This window comes from Lissotriton vulgaris, chromosome 7 (genome assembly GCF_964263255.1).
Source record: "Lissotriton vulgaris chromosome 7, aLisVul1.2, whole genome shotgun sequence".
NCBI classification, from domain to species: Eukaryota; Metazoa; Chordata; class Amphibia; order Caudata; family Salamandridae; genus Lissotriton; species Lissotriton vulgaris.
Window position 1 is genome coordinate 329,485,260 of NC_141695.1, and position 19,828 is coordinate 329,505,087.

Genomic DNA, 19,828 nt, shown 5'->3' on the forward strand with positions numbered 1-19,828 from the left:
ACGAGGTGAAATCGCTGAGGGAAAGCGCGTGCCCATCCCCTGTCCAACATTCCCGGCAAGTCGGCAACAATAGGTCTTTCGCTACGCGAGCCCTAAACAGCACATTGAATGCCTTAACTTAACTGATGGTAAACTGTGGTTTCACATAACCTGGATCAGCTTCAAACACATGTATATAAATAGCTTGGCCTGGTTACAAGACAAGTAATGATAAATCCAACCAGTGAACAGAGTGGGCTAGCTTTACACTTCTGATAATGCATATGGTGGCGTACCAACCAATAGGAAGATGTCTAACAACAACCTCACCTTTCACAAGAGCTTTCAAGATGACTCTCTCAAATTCCTCTGTCCCATCCTGGTCAGAATACACAGTCACCAGGTCCCGGTTTGCCACGATATTTTCCACCTTGACATACAAAGACAGGATTACAAACATAACAATATACTCCAGACCATGGCACTGACCCTACACAAACTGAAAACTGAAAGGACATATTCAGTATTAAAGTGACCACTGTACAAAGATTTAATTTGCAAAATGTTGTAGCAAATTGAGCACAGATGTTTTGTGAAGTAATTCAGATTTTGTAAACTGACTTATGTACTAACAGGCCGGTCTGCAAAATAACCGTTCAGATTAGGTCACAATTCAATTTAACGCTTCATAATTTAGGAGGTAGGTCACACATTGCAACTCCTTCCGGTGGTGTGCCATCACAATGATGGCTTCCTCCTAGGGTCACCTTGTCTGTGTTCAAATTTAAATAAAGTACTTATATTTTAAAAGCAGCCTCTGTTCAATAACGGAAATCGGTCTTTATTTAAGAAACAAAAGTGCTTTTAGACCACTGCCCACTCCCAAACAAACTTCTTTTTCTATCAGTCACAAAGGGTCAGAGGTCACAGACATAGGGACCCCATCCCATTTACAAATGGTTTACCATGTCCTTCGAGGAATCGATGACCTGACAAGGATTTGCAACCAAAACTGTGTTTGTAAATCATTTGTACATGGCATTGCAAATAGGAACTTGGATGAAACTCCTTATGCGCGCCTTTCCAAATTGTGATTGGTAACATTTCTAGACCCACTTTGCAATTTGGTCACCTGTTACTGAATCGCAAAAGGATTTTGATACAGTTGCGACGGCACCGGTGGTCAAGAGTGCCCTATTGTAAATCATAGGGAAAAGTAAAATAGTTTATTTAACTTGAAAAAAGTTAGTAAATATATTTTCTGAGGTAAATATTATTGTGAATAAACTTTATATATTTATTTTAAAAGAAAAAACAAAATACCTCAGCATTAATAACAATAAAAAAATGTAATGTAATTATTTTGAATACATTAGATTTTTTTAAAGTTTAAATATAAAATCTCACTTGAAGTAAAATATATATTTTTGTTATATATTAATTAAACTTTATCTGTATAATTAATTAAAATAACTTAATTATACTTTAATGAAAAGTACTTACAAAAATGGTACAGTATGTTAAAATACAAAACCTGTTTTTCAATAATTTCTAAAAACGTTATTCACTTTAAATTAAATGTATTTATATTTGTAACTATTTGGAATAATTTTACAGTATTTCTTCTAGGGTTTTATTTTAAGTCCCCACCTCCATTATATTCTATGGGAGGGTGTTGCAGTAACCGTGAGTGGGCATGTGTGGTGCTGGTCTTAGTCTAGCTCTGACCAGGAGTACATTTACAAACATTCTGACTAATTTTTGGCTGACGTTACTTTGGAAGTGCAGTCTGTGAATGGAAATGTGCTTCCTCTTTTGTAAGTTAGGCCATGTGCATCCTTAAACCCCCTCCCTAATACTCTTTTAAATCTTCCTTAACCCTCTGCTTTAGTAGTATTTCCTATTTTCCTGCTGCTTCTCCTTTCCTGCCATCATTTACTACTAAAAAGTATACTTACTTGTGCAGAGACTGTGCAATGGGGGTGGAGATCCCTGCACAGAAAAATATAGGAGAGGAAGAGGTGGAACGTTAATGTTACAAAGATTTTTAAAGCGCTCTGTTACCCTGAGGTGTCCTGGCGCTATAAACCTTCAAACACATGTTTTGTGAGTATCATTTTGTAGTATGTTTAATAGTACTAATGTCAAACTACTAAACGTACTACAAAATGCAGTTTGTGAATAGGCCCTGGGAGGGGTAGTTGGACAAAGAGGGGTGCAGCAAGGGCAGTCTTGTCAGAGCGCAACATTGGCCGGGACACACTGTTCCCATGCAGTGATCCTGTCAGCTAATCAGTTCACTGAATTCTAGGTCTCTGACCGATTAATATCGAATTAATTTCTGGAACAATAAAAATAAAAGTGGGAAAATTCTAATGAGGGAAAGTGAATTTGAGGTTAGAAAGGAGGAAGACATTAGTAGTCGGATTTGAGTATCTGACAAATCGCAGATCAAGATTTGCCTCCAACACCACCACTCCAGCAGCCCTCCCTGGATAATTCCATCTATTTTCTCAACCTTGGAATAACAAAACACCCACCACCAAAGCAAAGATTTGTTTAGATGTCCCTGGAGGACTTTTAACAACAATGGGCTTGGGCCAACAGATTAAGATTGAGTTTAATATACCCCATTGGACTCCTACCTCAAACTCCCCAAAAAATATACAAACCCTTTCCCCATGAACCCAGTGTCCATCTACCCTCTCCGTTTTTCTCTCGCTTAGTGCAAGATGCTTACACCTACCAAGTCTACCATTTTGCTCATATTTCCACCAGGGAAATACAGCGCGAGCTTCTCTTCCACCAGATCCCGTATGGAGTCCATGCTGATGGAGTCCTCAAGGATTTCTGCAAGACAGTCGGCCACCCCTCCTGACCCAGCCACGAGGAGGCATGGGATGGTGCTCTTGGTCACATTGTATACCCGCTGCAAAAGAAGACATGCACCATGTTCAAGAAGAGGGTACATAGCATCAGGTTCTGGGCACTTTGTCGGGTACGATGGGTAACAGCAAGCATTTCAAGAATTTCTGAATTATTTCAGCGGCTTCAGCCACAAAAGAACACTATACACTGGTTCGGTTGGCTGTTGAAATCATAAAAATAAATGAGCTATAAGTACAGTGTCTAAATCCCACAGGCACACCAGGGATTGCAATTGCAGATTTTTTACTCATGGTGACGAGATAATTCCTCTAGAGAAAGCTGTGAAAGCACAATAGTTTTGAGCCTATGACAAAAAGGAATAATTTAATTCAGAGTTTTAAAATATAATTCAGCACTCTGTCAGTGACGTTGAAAATAAAAAGATCGAAAAAGGTAAATCCAGGTTATATATAAAATGGTCAAATCTATTTTTACTACTGACGAGACCGACTACATAGTTCAGGCTACAAGCAAATCTGATTATAAATGAATCACAAATAAAGGAATTGTCACACATTAACATCAGACCATCTCGTATTCTGTCGCGTCAGTAGTCAAAAAGGTTCAACAGTCATGTATATTTCCTAAATTTACCATTTTCAATCTTATTTTCAAGTTGAGTCACATAATAGTGCGGAGTGATATTTTGAAATGTATAGTGGGAGAACTTTAGTAGTCTCTGAGCGAGGGATTGTGGTGGCTGATCTCGTCAACTTGTGCACCTGTGGCAGAACACTGAGCGATTTGGACTGTTATTGACGACAGTGAGCATGTGACAACAGTGAGCGATCTGACAGTGAGCGATTTGGACTGTTATTGACAACAGTGATGTGTGCGGTTCTTTTTAGTGCCTCATCTGCCACGTGTACGATTTGGACTGTTATTGACAACAGTGATGTGTGCTGTTCTTTTTAGTGCCTCATCTGCTACGTGTAAATAGTTTAGTTCAGAAGAAGGTACCTAAACCTGTCTCCATTCATGTCCTATTTATTTATCATTCATAGAGCACGTTCTACATTTAGAATGGTATTGTAGAGCTTTGTGTATCTTAGTTTGTTTTTGCTCATTTTAGGGAACTACACCCATCTGTTGTGAATGGTGGGAGTGTATGGTTGAGTTTGGTTAGTATAGTTTCATAAAACTGTCTAGTTTAGTAATAGTTTGTTTTGGTTACTCTGAAAGCAAAAGGGTGTGGGGTTCCACAAGATCTTTCTTGGTGTTTAATATATATACTTTGAAAAAGGCTTTTGCCGAAACGAGTCAGTGCGTTTGGTGTGGTAAATACATTTGATTGTACCTCGCATCCTGGAGTGCCCGCTATCTTTTTATAGTTTAGTATACTGAAGGACTTTGTGGTTTTTCGTTCAGCTAGGCCTGCAGTTATCCACAAAATGATTCAGTGAGTGGCTGAGGTTGGCGCTAATTCCATGTGGCACACACTTTAAGGGTGACTAGGGAAGAGATAATGGGCAACTCTGAAAACTCAGAACAACCATAATATAAATGCAGGTTTATTGTAAGATGCCGTAGAACAAAACACATAGAGACCATTGCCGGGCCAGCCAAATACAGAAAAAAGTACTGGAGCCTATTAAAATATTACAAATAGGAGACAAATTGGTGTTGAACTAGCTGCAGAAAGAACAAAACTCCGCCTATGGTATGTTTATTACTATGACAATTGTCCCTGAAGCTCTTTAGTATCTACTTGTGCTCCTTATTTAACCCGTTCTTGGACCCGAGAGTGCAGTACATGCTTATGCTGACAGCACCCAAGCCTCCTCCTACTATGAGCTCCAAAAAAAAAAAATCCTTTTCAATCCAAATAACAGACTAACATATCCACCACTCAAATTACTTTCATATTTCACCATAATAATTTACCAATAACACTGTATGGGTTCCCGAGTAGCATGATACTTACCGAAAAAAAGCACTTCAACCCCCCATCAGAGGTAGCATGCGTTATATAATGCAAACCCTTTTCCGTTTTCTATCCCTCCACTATCCTTCTCTATCCAAATAACTGACTAACATATCCACCATCCTTTCTGGGTTGTGAAGTAGCATGCTACTCATCGAAAAAGTGCTTCAAAACCCCATCAAGGGTAGCAAGCGCTATATAAATGCAGCCCTTTTTCCTTCTTCTATCCCTCCACTATCCTTCTCAATCCAAAGAACTGACTGACATATCCACCACTCAAATTACTTTCATATTTTCACTATACTAATTCACCACTAATCCTTTATGGGTTCCAGAGTAGCGTGCTACTCACTGAAAAAAACACTGACGACTCTTCAGAGGTAGTAAACGCTATATAAATGCAATTATAATACAATACAATATTAAGCCGTTTGAGGACACGCCACTGAGCACCACATTTTTATTTATTTTATTTTAAAGGTTTTATATAGCACTGGCTGGACCCGGAGGTATCAGAGCGCTTAACATGAGTATCAGACCATAGTTGCAGGTTACACCGTTACAAAGGTTACACAGTTATTAGAGCATGGCAACATAGTTACATGTAAGGTTGAGACAAACAAGAAGGACATATACGTAAGGGAAAAAGCAGGCAAGGGGAGAGATTCAGTGGAGGGGGGTAGGAGCAGGGGAAGTAGACAGAGAATGGAAGAGGGAAAGAGGAGGGGAGGGTGAGAGACGCAGCATGGAAAGAGGAGGGCAGGAGGAGGGAAGGGTGATGGGATACAAACCGGAAATGAGTCAAAGCTGCGTCCAAAATCCAGTAAACTGTGGTCCCAGGAGAAGTGGTATAATTTCCCTATCTCTTTTGCGAGTGGCTCCCTATACACAGTGGACTCTCTCAGAGGGGTCACTGAGACTCCAAGGCCTACATACTGGATCCTTCCCCAAAAAGGGGAGAGGGAGTGCTTTGGCAAGGGGTGCCATACCATACCTCAACTGTGAGTGGTTCCCTTGGCGCTGTGGACTCTCTCAGCGGGTTCGCTTAGACTCCAGAGTATAAATATTGGATCTTTCCCCAACAAGGAGAGAAGGAGTGCTTAGTAACAGGGCACAAAAGGGTAGGGGGCTAGGTGGTGTAGCAGGCAGGGGAGAGATTTAGGGGAGAGGGGACGGGAGCAAAGGAAGTAGATAAAGAAAGAGAGAGTACTAAATGGGAACAAACAGCATCAGTTTGGAGGACAGACTGTTTTCTCTCTGTGGCCATGAGTTTGCCCCATCTCTAAGGTAAAAGCCTAGCACAGGCCATTCCAGGACATGAAGCACACAGTTAGTAATTCGATTTTTTTTTCTTCGATTCACAGAACTTTATAGTACACTGCACATCATCAATCCAGATGTTATAGTAAGTTCTTGGGTGCAGAGGATGATGCGCAGTTCGCCATGTTGTGTTCCCCTGTTGTCGGCACCTGTGAGTCTTTGGCGGCTGTGATGGAGGAGGAAACTCTATTTTGCTGTTTTTTTGGAAGCATAGACGAGCCCTATATCAGTATCATTTGAAAGCCCTATATCAGAAACATTTGAATCACTGCTGAGGAACATCCAGTTCGGAATGGTGTCCGACTCAATACAATGGGGCTAATACGGAAGTTATCATCTTTGGACAAACTGGGAGAGCATCATTAACCAGCCCAGCTTCAATGAAGAACTTTGATTTGACCCTGCATCGTGTACAGAAAGTTAAAAATCTAGATGTACTTTTCGAGAAGATGCTTCCACAAATCATATCAGTGGTTAAGGGATGCTTTTTACACACACACATCAAACCCATCCTACCACACCATTAAGTAAAAATTGGGCAACTTGAGACTAGATTATTGCAATGTACTGCATACAAAAATGCCAGTGTCATCGATAAACAACTACCGAGAGCCCAGAATGCAGCTGTGAGATTAATCTTCGACCTGAGCAAACAAAGTCATGTTTCTGTCGCCCACACACCTCCACAACTGTGGCCTTCAAATGCTTTAACCACCCATCACTACTCTAAGTAGATTCAACAGTTTAAGCCTGCACTCCAAATAGGGATTGGAATAGCTAAAAACAGCCCTTACTGACAGTTCACATTTCTGTTCATCCACATGGCTCTGTCTGGGCCGAGGCACCCGATGTTTGGAATGCATTACGGATTGACTTAAGAGAGGCAACATCTGTTTCCAGCTACCAAAATCTGAGGTCAAGTTTGTTTTATCAGGCTATTTAAAAATAGAGCAAAGAGGCCAAGCTATGTGTGCATTATAAATGTGGCCAGTCAATGATCTAGTCAGTTACCTCACTATGAACAACAATGGGTATGCATAAGAAATACAACAGAAAAAACATATGTTTGAATTTGAAATACAGGAGTTCAACATGCAACAATTGGATGATAGAGATGCCACACTGTAGGGAAAATACCAGATCAGACTAGCAAGACTGGATCCAAACACTGGCAAGGGTTCACTAGGTCACAGCCCGTGGGAAACAATGCACAAGGTAGGATAGGACTTGGATTTTGCTTCACTAATACAGATCGAAGCCAGAAAATATGCTTATGAGTAGCTTGTAAAGGTTACATTGCAGAATTCAACTCCACTTCACTAACATTTCTGTAAAGTATATGAGAACACAGAAAATAAACAAAACGTGTCAGACTTGTAAATTGTAAAGAAAAAAAAAGTTCATTGTTTCTCATGAACCATCTACTCCTAACCAACTTTTCCATCATATGAGTTTAAGGGTTGGACACTAAAAGTGCGTGTAGCACAGCCAATTCTTACACATCAGAAGAATAGTGACTGAAAAGGCAGATTACATGTAGCATATTAAAACACCTGAAGGCAGAAGCCAAGAAATACATTAGTAAATGACTAGTGCAAGGATGAAATGCTATCGAGGAGGATATTTCTTTGTAAATACATTGTCATCCCACAGTTTTAAAATAGAGCATATTGTTCGAATAGTTCCGAACCACAGCCAACTAAACAGATGTTCAAGGGGCACCAGCGATTACGCGCAAGCAACATCCATGGCAATCAGGGCCGGCTTTAGAGCTGGTGGTGCCTGGTGCGACAATCACTGTTGGCGCCCATACGTCCCTTGACCGTCTCCTCGGATTCTTTCAATACCACCTGCAAAAATTCCCCTCACCTCTTCTATCCTAAGATATTGCTAAGCACAGCGCCCCCCTGAGGTCGCAGCGCCCCCTCCACAGGTCAGCGCCCGGGCAGCCGCACCAGTCGCACTGCCCTAAAGCCGGCCCTGATGGCAATTAAACTTTTGATTAAAGCGGATCCACGACTTCTCAGCAAACATTCTGCATGCATCAAAATGTCATATTTCCATGTTTAATCTGCAATCATTAGAACTCTACTATCAAAGGAAATGTTTTAAAACAATGTGTGGAAATTATACAATCACATATCTTTTGCATCTCCATGCTTATGCCTCGACAGAGTAGAAAAATAGCGCCCAATTAAGAACAGCATGGGAAAAAACCCAAATGAGACATCAGGTTACAAAATGGTAAATACCCTAGTGAAAGATATGTTCTTCTGCTCACTCTATCGCGTTTTAAAAGTCTGGAATTACCAATTCCATTAACACAAAGTGGTAATAGATGTCATTACATGCATTAAAGAGAAGCCATTATAATATATAAACGTTCTGTGAAAAATGCGCCATTTAATGTTGACCTTTACACTCTGGACTACAATGTGTTGCTATTAAACCGACATGTAATCCAAGTAGTGCTGAAAGGATCCTGACTTGCTGGTAGAGTAGAGATCTTATCCTCCATCAAAACCCTTAAAAGTAATAAGGCGCCAGGCCCTGACGGGTTCTCTGCGGCCTTCTATAAGGCCTTTGACAAACAGCTTACCCCATCCTCCAGACACTCTCCCCCTCAATGAGCGAGGCTACCATTATCGTGATTCCCAAAGACGGCAAAGACCCGCTTTTAACTAAGAACTACCGCCCCATTTCATTGATAAATCTAGATTGCAAAATGTATGCGAAGATTCTGGCGGTTAGACTCAATATCTTGCTCCCCAAACTGATTAGTACCTCACAGGTTGGTTTTTTAAAACATCGAATGTCAAACGATAACACCAGACTTTTGTGCCACATTCTAGAGAAAGCCAAGACTTCCCCCGATCCAATGGTTGCCATAACTCTAGATGCCGAAAAAGCTTTCGACAAGGTTTCTTGGGCCTTCCTACGACATTGAATGCACACCTTCAACTTAGGTCCCTCGTACATTAACATGGTTATGGCCCTCTACTCTTCGCCGTCTGCCAGAATCGCCATTAATGGCACCCTCTCAGATTCATTCCGCTTGTATCAAGGCACTAGACAAGGCTGCCCCCTCTCCCAGGCACTGTTCCTCCTGGCCCATGAACCCCTCCTGACTGACATTAAACGCAATAAGGAAATAGCGGGTGTGAATTTTGGTGACATTCAGGTGAAACTAGCGGCATATGCCGATGACATTTTAATTGCGACGGAGGACCCTGAGAACTCCATAAAAGCCATTATGGCGTCAATTGATATGTACTCCGCCCTTTCCGGGTACAAATTGAACCGGAACAAATTGGAGGTCAAACCCCTCAATGTACATACCACCAGAGAAGTCCTAAGTGACTCTGGCCTCACATGGCAAAGTAACTTTATTAAATATTTAGGAATCGAATTTGCGGACTCCCTCCTTGAGACGCTCTGTCACAACGAGAACACTACTCTAGACAAAATTAAACTGCTCCTTGATGGCTGGTCCCCTCGCTTTATCACCTGGTGGGGACGGGTTGAAACCATCAAAATGATGATTTCCCCCTTGGTCAATTACCTCATTACGATGCTGCCCCTCACCCTCTCTGGAGACTTTCACCACAAATTGGACACACTGATTTCCACCTTCTTATGGAAGGGGAATAGAGCCAGAATTAGCCTTAAAAAATTACGCCTTGACAAAACTCTAGGAGGGGTTAACCTTGCGAACTTCAAAGTCTACCAGACTGCCTTCCTCGCCAAACAGGGCTCACACTGGCTGGCGCCACAACCAGGATACACCCCAGTTTGGCTCACTGTTGAAAGGGCCCTCCTCCAGTACCTTGATCCCACATCATTCCTTACCATTGCACTGCGCTCCTCCATATGTTCAGGACCCATATTTAAAAACACAAAAGCAGCCCTCCTAAAAGTAAGCAAGTTTCTACCGCATCAGTTCAAACGATCAAAATGGAAACCGCTATGGCACAATCCCACACTGACATACAAAGGCAAATCGCTAAACAATGCAACCTGGGTTGCAAAAGGGATATTCTTCCCACACCAACTTTTTAACGATTCCGGACAACTCTCCTTTGCTGAAGTGCGGGTTAGATACGGACTTAAAGAAATAGAGTTTTACAACTTCCTGAACGTCAAGGTAGCAATCACCAAAGCGAAACTTAGCAACAACTCACCATCCCTCCCTAGCTATCTAGCTACCCTCAACAGGCTAGGCCACCAGGTCTCTAAACTATACAAACTGATGAGCCCGCAACAGTCCAACCTCACTGAACAACTACGACTATTTTGGGAATCATATTCCTCTACACCAATCTCAGAGGCGGAGTGGGCCAGAACTTGGGAATCTACCACACGTCACATAGTCAGCCCTACTCTCTCCCAAACTAAACTCTGGCTCCTCCACAAGGCCTTTTGGACCCCTAAACGGCTTTTCCTGCACAACATTAGGGATGACGACACATGCTGGAACTGCACAGAGGAGGGAGGCGATCTCGAACATTTAATATTTAAATGTGCGTGTGTCACAGGATATTGGGATAGAATTTTTGAATTCATTGCCAAGGTGTTTTCCATCTCTCTCCCACGAGAATTTTCCACCCTAGTATTAGGCTTTACCAAAGCCTCAACAATTAATGATGACGACAAAGCCTTACTTGACCTCTTACTCACTGCTGCTGTTAAGATAATCCTGAATAATTGGAAGGACACCCGCAAGGCATCCACATTGGCTCAATTGGGTCTCCAACCTAAAAGGCGCCGACAACATATCACTCATGAATACCCCTTGGCGCCCCCACAGGAAAATGTGGTCCACGCTAGACAATTACTTTAACCTACATAAACCCCCATGATCATTCAAGTTGTGCCCTAGTCTTCTGGGGCTGAACCCCTCCCCGAGAACCCACACCTACACTCAGGAATGCCCCACTGACTACAACCCATACTTGTTGGCCTAATGCGCTCCTACCTAACACCTGCATATCCTCACCCCTCTCCCGATTGGCTGTGTGTGTCGGTTACCATACCTGTAACGATGCCTACGGGCGTCGATGCCCAACTGCATCAATATGCCTGATTCACCTTACTATTAATTGCATTCACTGTGTTTTCTGTTTTTGTGATATCAATATACCATGATCTGTATTCTCTTATGATTCACAGTCTGTTTGTAGTCTTCATTTGTTACCATTCTGTGTGTAATGTTTTTCTTTTGATGAATCTCCCAATAAAAAATGTTGTGAAATTAAAAAAAGAGTATGTCTTCACTCCATCCAAAATGGTGAAGACCACTTCACTGCGTAGAGGTTTTTTGCAACTAGTACATCGATAGGTTTTATTTGCAAAATAAATGACCAACAAGAAATGCTAATGGTGATTAAGGATGGTTTGTACCTTCCATAACTTTATTTTCTTGGATTTAATTTAGTCATATTAAATTTTATTTCTAGACTTAAGGAAGGGATATAGACTATCTGTCCAGGTAGTCGTACGTTTCAATGCGTGACAACTTGCAGGCAGCGAGCAACAGGCAGAGTTTCTCTGGGTGCTGTGTAGACCACAAAGTGTACAAACAAGGCCAGAATTGGCCAGAAAGTGCTCGACCTCATCTACAAGACCTCACAGCAACGAACACAGTATAGCAGCATACAGTGAGATTTTCGTAGTAGCGGAAGAGTCGTGCCTTGGTTTTAGAGTATGGTGCATTAATGCAGTAAAATGTGCATCGTATGAGGGATAGGTCAGCTCTCTTAGACCCGAGTTTAGAATAACTGTGTAACGGAGGGATCTTCCTTCTGCAGAGTCTGTAAGAAGTAATGCTACATGAGGGAGCCTGCAGTTTTATGTCTGCGCTAACAAATGTGCACAGCTTGCGAGAGGGTTCAACTTCTCTAGAACTGAGCTTTATAGTTTGCATAACCTGAATAAGAGGTCTACTGTCTCGGGTCTGTGTGTAACCTGAGGGTTACACACAGACCCAAATATGCAGGAGAGCACTGGTGCCTGAGGCTCAATTCTTTTAGATATACGTAACCGGAGGGCGCGCCGTGCAGTCTTGAGTTGAGCAGTCTGAGCTCTGTTGGAAGACTGGAGACGATTGGTATTACCAGATGTACAGGCTGAATCTATCAGAGCCATGTTACTGAAGAGAGAGCTTTGCTGACTCCGCCATCAGATGTATTTGTGGAACTCAAAGGAGTGCCCAGCTGTCTTTGGTCTAAGCCTCTATATTTGTGCCACCGAGGGGTGGTGGTCGGGGTTTAGAAGGTCTTCCTCTGAGCTGCACACCTCACAATCCCTGTCTGACTAGTAAGTTTGCAGCCTTCTCCCAAGGTATAGATCACATGAAACACAATAAATGAGTGAACGATGAATTTTCTACAGTACCTCCAGCATTTTGGGTTCTCCAGCGATCAGCATGCAAAGGACTGGGATCTCAATACTGCCCTTCCCTGCAAAATACAAACACATACAGATTAATGAGAAAAGTCATTTGTGAGCATTTCGGCACCTTGGACATGTATTAATTTCTTAGGATTCTTAAATCTAAGAAAATTATTATTAGCCGTTGAACCACCATTGAAAAGTGCATCATCATTTTAACATACCTGTTTTCTTATCCGTGTCTAAACCAGTTTGGAGTTCAAAGGGTTTATTGATTCCTATTATACATTGAGCAGTTATAGGACTGTTTAACAAACTACATGCGAAGTAGAGGTCAGAACTGGACCTCAAAACTGTAAATAATTAACAAAATGGTAATCTCAAAAGGTGCAAACTCATATGTATCATTAAAATAATCAATTAGGGGTTTATAAAGTGCAGCATTTCACCCGTGAGGGTCTCAAGGCGCTGATGTATCAAAAATATACTCCCCCCCCCAGACATAAATCCGGTCCAAATATCGAAATACTATCCAATGCTACTTTTCAACCCTGCATACCTATCATGTGATCACTTTTACTAAGCAATTTAAAGGCATATACGTGAAATCATCTTCCAAACTGTTGTTAATATGTTGGCAGATTGAAGACTCATATATCTACAGAAAGTGTCACGGTGCAACCATATAACTGGCTTCACGCCGGAGATTTGGTTACCAAATGCATAATGGAGGCACAACATCCATCTTTTTTGCCCTCCATCTTCCTGCTTTGGATATCCAGTGATTTGAGGTTTGAAGTGGCACAGGTTTGCTGAGCAGGCCTCCGACAAATATGCTGTGCTTATAAGGACACCGATTTTTAATCCAAAATTCACACATCTGCTACATTGGTAAGTCTGCAGAATGTACACAAAGGTTTTGCGCCGTTGTTCAAAGTTGAGAGATGAGGCCTCAGAATAACAAGCATTGGAAATGCAATAGGTCTCGCATTAGAAACGTTGGAGCTATTAGTCTTGTAAATGACAAATATTTTGTTTATGTGTTGGTTTTTAAAATAGCTAAATGGATAGCTTTGTCATTTACAATACCAATAGTTATAACTTTCGCGAATGTGACACCTATAGCATTTGGAATGCAACATGTTTTGTATTTACGTGACTTAGATGGCAGCTCTGGTCGTTAGGCGACATCTCTAGAGAGCACGGGAGTGCAGCAGGGGTGAGAAGCACAGAGAGGGAGTAGAGAGTGCAGCAAGGAAGAGAAACACAGAGAGGGAGCCCAAGAGTGAAGCAAGTGTGAGATGCACGGACAGGGAGCCTGAGAGTGCAGGAGGGGACAGAAGCAAGGAGAGGGAGACAGAGTGTATCAGGGGCGAGAAGTACGGACAGGGAGCCCAAGAGCGAAGCAAGAGAGAAGCAGGAGAGGGAGTCTGCGATTATAGAAAGGGAGAGAGTTGAGTATAGAAAGGGAGAAGATGAGTTTGGGAGAGAGGCATGAGAGGTGGAAGGCAGAGCAATGGAGATAGACCTGGGAAAGGAGTAACCATGGGGGAGATGAAGATGAGAACAACAGGGAACAAGCAATGAATGTGTTCGTCTGTAATGCGACAGGTGCTCGATTACCTTCGGGTCGAGTTTGCGCTACATATAACTAAAATAATCGACCGTGACAACTTTTAAGTGCGAGGGATGAAAAGGCGGGATGTTTGGCATCGTGTACCAACTGGGTGGTGAAAACAACCCAAATTACTACATAAAACGAGACAGCTGGCAATCCTAAAAGCAACGTTACTAGAATTCCCTACCTTGTTTGATCTCCAAGCACCTGGGACAGAAACAGCAAGTGAAGTTATGCAGCTCACAAGGAGGGAAATAAAGCACCACATAAAAAGGTGCACTTACCCTGACTTGTTTCTCTTTATGTTGTTCCCCATTTCTCTTCATTTCACTGTCTCCGCTCACCGACATGTGACTTTCACAACATGGGTGGAACGCCGGCTCATGGAGTCTGGGAAGAGCAGCCGAACACTCAAACCAGCTCGAAGTAAACTACCACTCCCATGAGGAATTGTGTTGAAACTACACGTATACGTCACGTACAACGTCACGTTACAGCTGAAGCTGCAATATTATGCAGCGGCCCTAGAGATAGACAAAGGACTACACTCTGAAGGAGCATTAGATATGGACTGGGATCGTATGGACTGGAAGCCGCCATCTTTTTTTGCCAGAAGTGGTGTATGACATTGATCCCAAAAAGTAAATATGAAAGCGTATAAAGAACTTTGGTGCTACAAGATGAATCGCTATGAAATTGTTGTAAACAATTATAAAAAATGAAACTTAAAAACTGCTTTATTTTTCTCCAAATGGTTTATCTTATGGTTGCAACAAGAATGCCTTTTTAGTTGCTATTCTCGTTTGATCTCGTTTTGTGTATTTTACAAAAGCGACACTGTAGGCAAGCTTGCCCTAAGGGCTCAGAATGTTTTGGGACCTACGGCTGCGGAAGTGACGTTAGTGTTTAGCAACCGTCGCTTGGAAAGACGAGAAACGCAGAGCGTGGTTAGGGTCAGGGGTGCAGTGGGTGAGCGTTGGGCTTGTTTGTGGAAAAACATTTCTAATGTGGTAGTCAAAGATTAAGCTCACTTCGGTTTAAGTGGTACGTGGGGTGTGGCAATAAAACATTCTCCGTGAGAGAGAGGGGAGGTGCTGGCTAAGTAGCAGATTCAGGGGAGGCTGAAAAAAATAACACGGCCTGGCGGCCGTGAGAGAGAGGGGAGGTGCTGGCGGAGGGGGAGGAGAAATGCGGCCTTAGTGTGGCTGCGGAAGTGACGTTAGTGGTTAGTAACCGTCGCTTGGAAAGACGAGAAACGCCGAGCGTGGTTAGGGTCAGGGGTACAGTGGGTGAGCGTTGGGCTTGTTAGTGGAAAAACATTGCTAATGTGGTAGTCAAAGATTAAGCTCACTTCGGTTTAAGTGGTACGTGGGGTGTGTTAATAAAACATTCTCCGTGAGAGAGAGGGGAGGTGCTGGCTAAGTAGCAGATTCAGGGGAGGCTGAAAAAATAACACGGCCTATGGCCCTGAGAGAGAGGGGAGGTGCTGGCGGCTGGGGAGGGGGAGGAGAAATGCGGCCGTAGTGTGAAGCAGCAGGGGCCTTTGAAGTGAAGCTAAGCTTCACTTCAAAGGTGTGGGAGGAGTGCTGCTGGGGAACAGATGGCGATTTGATGATGTGCACGCGCATTTTAGGTCAATGTGCTTGCGCATTGACCTACAAGCGCACGGGCACCGCATCAAATCGCCAGTCAATTGCCAGTGTAGGTAAACCTTATTTAAGCCCCTATAGTCTCGCTCAATGCGCATGCGCATTGAGAGGCGAGACCTAAAAAACACCCATCTCTACCTAGCACTTAAAATGAAACCTATGCTTTTTAAAGGTGCATGTTTTCAGCATCTATGCCGCAGCATGTGTTTCCAATGCATAACGTACATTAAAAGTTTCTTCTGTGATATTTGGTAAAATTACTATGAAAACCAATTCTGCCAAGTTTTTGCAATACAGTAGGAAAAGCTTTTTCGAAAAGTTAGATGTGTATAATCTATACAGGTTCATTTATTCTGAATCATGAAAAATGCTGGTCTTCAAAAAGGACCATTCACGTTCCAGGCCGGCTCTCGTTTGCACCTATTTTAATGCCTTTGACCAGGACAGCCAGCAGTTGCCACTTATAAAGAAGCCTACGCAATATACCAGGAACAGATGTCACATCTGACTGTAAAAAAAATCCTCCAGAGCTTTCTTTGGAATTTGGGGACCAGCCCCAGACTCTTGGGTCCAAAGTCCCCATGGGATTTGAGCAGATGGGGCTTGGAGGCAGAGATTTATTTTGATGCTCGCAGGCAGAAGTATCACATCCTAAAGTAGATTTTGGAGACCGGAAAAACACAACACAAAAAAAACCAAGCATTTCCAATGCAATAGGTCTCGCATTGTCAATAGATTCAATTCTTGCAAATGCGAGACGTACTGAGTTGTAAATATTGTTTGTTTCCATGTGCCCCATGCCCACTTGCACTTAATAGATGTCATGCCCCCTTCTTTAGACGATCCGTGTCTAAAGAAAGGGGTGTGCCCTCTATTAAGTGCAAGCATAGCACGGGGCGCTTGAAAACAACCCACCCAAAAAATATTTGTAAAGCAACAGGTGTGGCATTTATGAGAGTTAAGCTATTGTCATTTACGGTACCAATAGCTCAAACTGTCCTAAATGCAAGACCTTGGCTTTGCAAACAAGCGGCCACCAACTTCCCGGCTACTTGGAAAGTGAAGAACGCAGAGTGCGCTAAAATATAAGGAAAGGCACGTCATGCCTGCAGTAAGTCAAAACCCAATAAAGAAAGTAGTGCTTACAGAGTAAATAAAACAGATGGTGTAACAACTGAAGTAAAAGTGGCAGTCCTCATGGGAGGTGACAACTGAAGACAAGGAGGTACTAAGGAGGATTACCGAATCAGAAGCCACCATTTACAAAGGATAAAGACACAAGCCAATGACAAAATATGCGTGCAGAGGGGCCGGAGCTTTAAGTGCCTACTCTTATACAGCATGCCTCACAGAGTAGCGCATGTGCTGCCCAGGCTCGAACTATAAAGAAATGTCGGACCAACTAGGAGAGCCCACTATCTTACCTACACTTTTAGTTTCAGCATGTACCTATATCTGGTTTTGTAATGCTGCGAGTGAAGACACAGAATTAGAACCAGTTGGTATAATTTTGATGTCCAAATTTTCCTTGCCAACAGGGGCACATCCATTTAAAGACATGGAATTGGAACCAGTTGGTACGATGGATTTGATGTCTATAATTACCTTGTCAATAAGGGCACTGCCATTTACAATATAGGGTTTTTAGCTGAATCATGCTTAGTTCTATTGCTGTGATGAATCTTGGGTCAATGGCATGACCAGTGGCCCAATTTGAGCACGTTTAGAATGATGATGGATTGTCAGCAAACAACAGAAAGATTAATAAAATCGGCATACTGATTCTTGGTGGGAAAAGAGGCATGGGGATGAAAAGCACTAGGAAATTAACGGGTGAAGTTGGGTTTTTCCATAGGCACTTAGGGGATAACGAAAACGGGTAATAACTTGATGGAATGCAGTGAAGCAATCATCAGATTGTGTTAAGCTAGATCTTGTGCCAAACGTTCCCATCTAAATTAATTACCACATAGCCACCCTCCAAATCCTTGATAGGTGAACCTACCCATTTAACCCTATGAACCATCAAGATATTATGGGCTTCCGAAAAGAAAAGGTTAGTTTTGGAAGGAAGAACAGAAAAAGGATGGTTGGGAAACATTTTGCGCTGAGTTGCGTACAGTGTAAGCTCTTAGTGTCAAATGCTCAACGGACATAGATAAATGCCATCCACCTTCACAACTTATGTAGAACAGAACTCTACATCCAACAAAAACAATGGATTAATGTCCTGAGTCAAGAATAATCCAAAATATTAGACACAAGTCCACATCAGTGTTCGTGACAGTCTTCTTTTTATCTTCTTTATTTTAACAAGTTCCAACAGACTTCTAGCCAACACGTGTTTAGTCTTATAATGACGTAAACCAAAGACTTCTTCAGGGCTAGAACAGTAATAAACAGAAAAAGACACCCAATGAAACAACTAAAGCACTAATGTATTCCAAATAAAAAGTTCAACATTAGTACAAACCCAATTCCTAATTTAAGTGCAATACCAAACAGACAGAGAACCCAATAAAACAGAAAAGACACCAGAAAAACACCACGAGTGTTAACCCCGTGTTGTTAACAGGACAATTAGAAAGTAAAAAGACTAAGACAAACGCTCCCTATAAACACCACAGGATTGTGCTCCATGCAATACTGTCCTCAATCAAAATAATACAAAAATAAAAGATAGAATAAAAAATGAGGGAGAAAGAAAGCAGAAAAGCGAATGACAATAAACTTTCAATACAGCAACTCACCAAAAACGATAAGCCAAGCGCACTCTGACAAGATTAACACTTTTCAATTGAGTAGTGTGGATGCATCAATGTCCACAATAAGTGGAATTCAGAGTATTCCAACTACAATAAAAACGAAACACTGTGTAGCACAAACAACCAAAGGGCGACCCCTTTGTTAAATATTGTGGTTCCATGTAATGTACTTACTCTAAATCATGTACAAATAGCCCATAACGAAATTGTATGGATAATATTCCTAATAGCCAAAAAGTAGATAAATATGAGCTGCATGACATGAAATAAATTAGAAAAAATAAACGACCTTAACTAAGCGACCAATTTAAAACACCACAAATTAGCCAAAGTAAGCATGAGGGTGTAATGAAAGACACTATTACATTATTCCATAATGATGCCCCATAAGGCAAGAAACTATGTAAAGTAACGTAAGTCCCATATTACGGGACATATATGACAGTCATTAACAAGTCAATGTATCAGCCTAACAATAAAAACAAGATTATAATAAAAACCAGTATTCGTTAACTCCATAAAGACGCCCCATAAAGCAAAGGTTACATAATGAGGTGTAAGTTCCATATTACTGAACATATGTAACACAGAACACCATCAAAGAATCAAAAGTATTTACCTGGTAGTATCGAATAAAGCGAGAGTACTCCTTTAAATAGTGGCGTCTAGCATCAGCGCCATACTTGTCTTGAGTTTAAATAACACCACGGTAGAGAAGGGACAAACACGATTTGCACGGTAGTGTATAGAAACAGCAGCCATCTTGAAATTGTTTAAAATATGGTTACATATCATCACGATTCATATGAAATAATTAAATAACACCCCTTTAATTGTCACAACAACACGGCCGGTTATAGGCAAAATAATCAATTGTGACATAGAGCATCACATACAAGCGTAACGTGAATTTCTACGTTCTAAGAGAAAATTAAAAGTAAAAATAAAAGGAAACGGCAGCCTTATGAAGTAATTAAAGGTATATAGAAATTAAAATAAACAAAACCCAACATAATCTTACACCTGTGTAATCCTCGCGCAGTGTTCTTGAGAGCCCTAGATCGACAGCATAGAGGAAGAATCAGCGGCCATCTTGAAATAGGTAACAATGCAATAAACACGGCTTAATTTCACTAACTTATTATCCAGACAAACAAAATTGGAAAATTATAACAAACCCCAAAAATAAGAAATCCAAGTCAAAAACATACAAATTTATGATGAACGAAAATTTGACATAGTCACACACCTGCGT

The 19,828-nt window shown here is 41.7% G+C and overlaps 1 protein-coding gene across 1 annotated transcript in view; it reads right to left on the minus strand.

Annotated features, from left to right (window-relative positions):
• Positions 1–19,828, minus strand: part of LOC147701495 (transient receptor potential cation channel subfamily M member 4-like) — a 1,534,183-nt gene that overhangs the window by 823,356 nt on the left and 690,999 nt on the right. Inside the window, exons 7-9 of the mRNA XM_086929348.1 lie at positions 12,545–12,609; positions 2,726–2,908; positions 310–409 (exon numbers count right to left, since the gene is read on the minus strand). Coding sequence (XP_086785474.1) covers positions 310–409; positions 2,726–2,908; positions 12,545–12,609 — 348 coding nt within the window. The remainder of the gene's footprint in view (positions 1–309; positions 410–2,725; positions 2,909–12,544; positions 12,610–19,828) is intronic.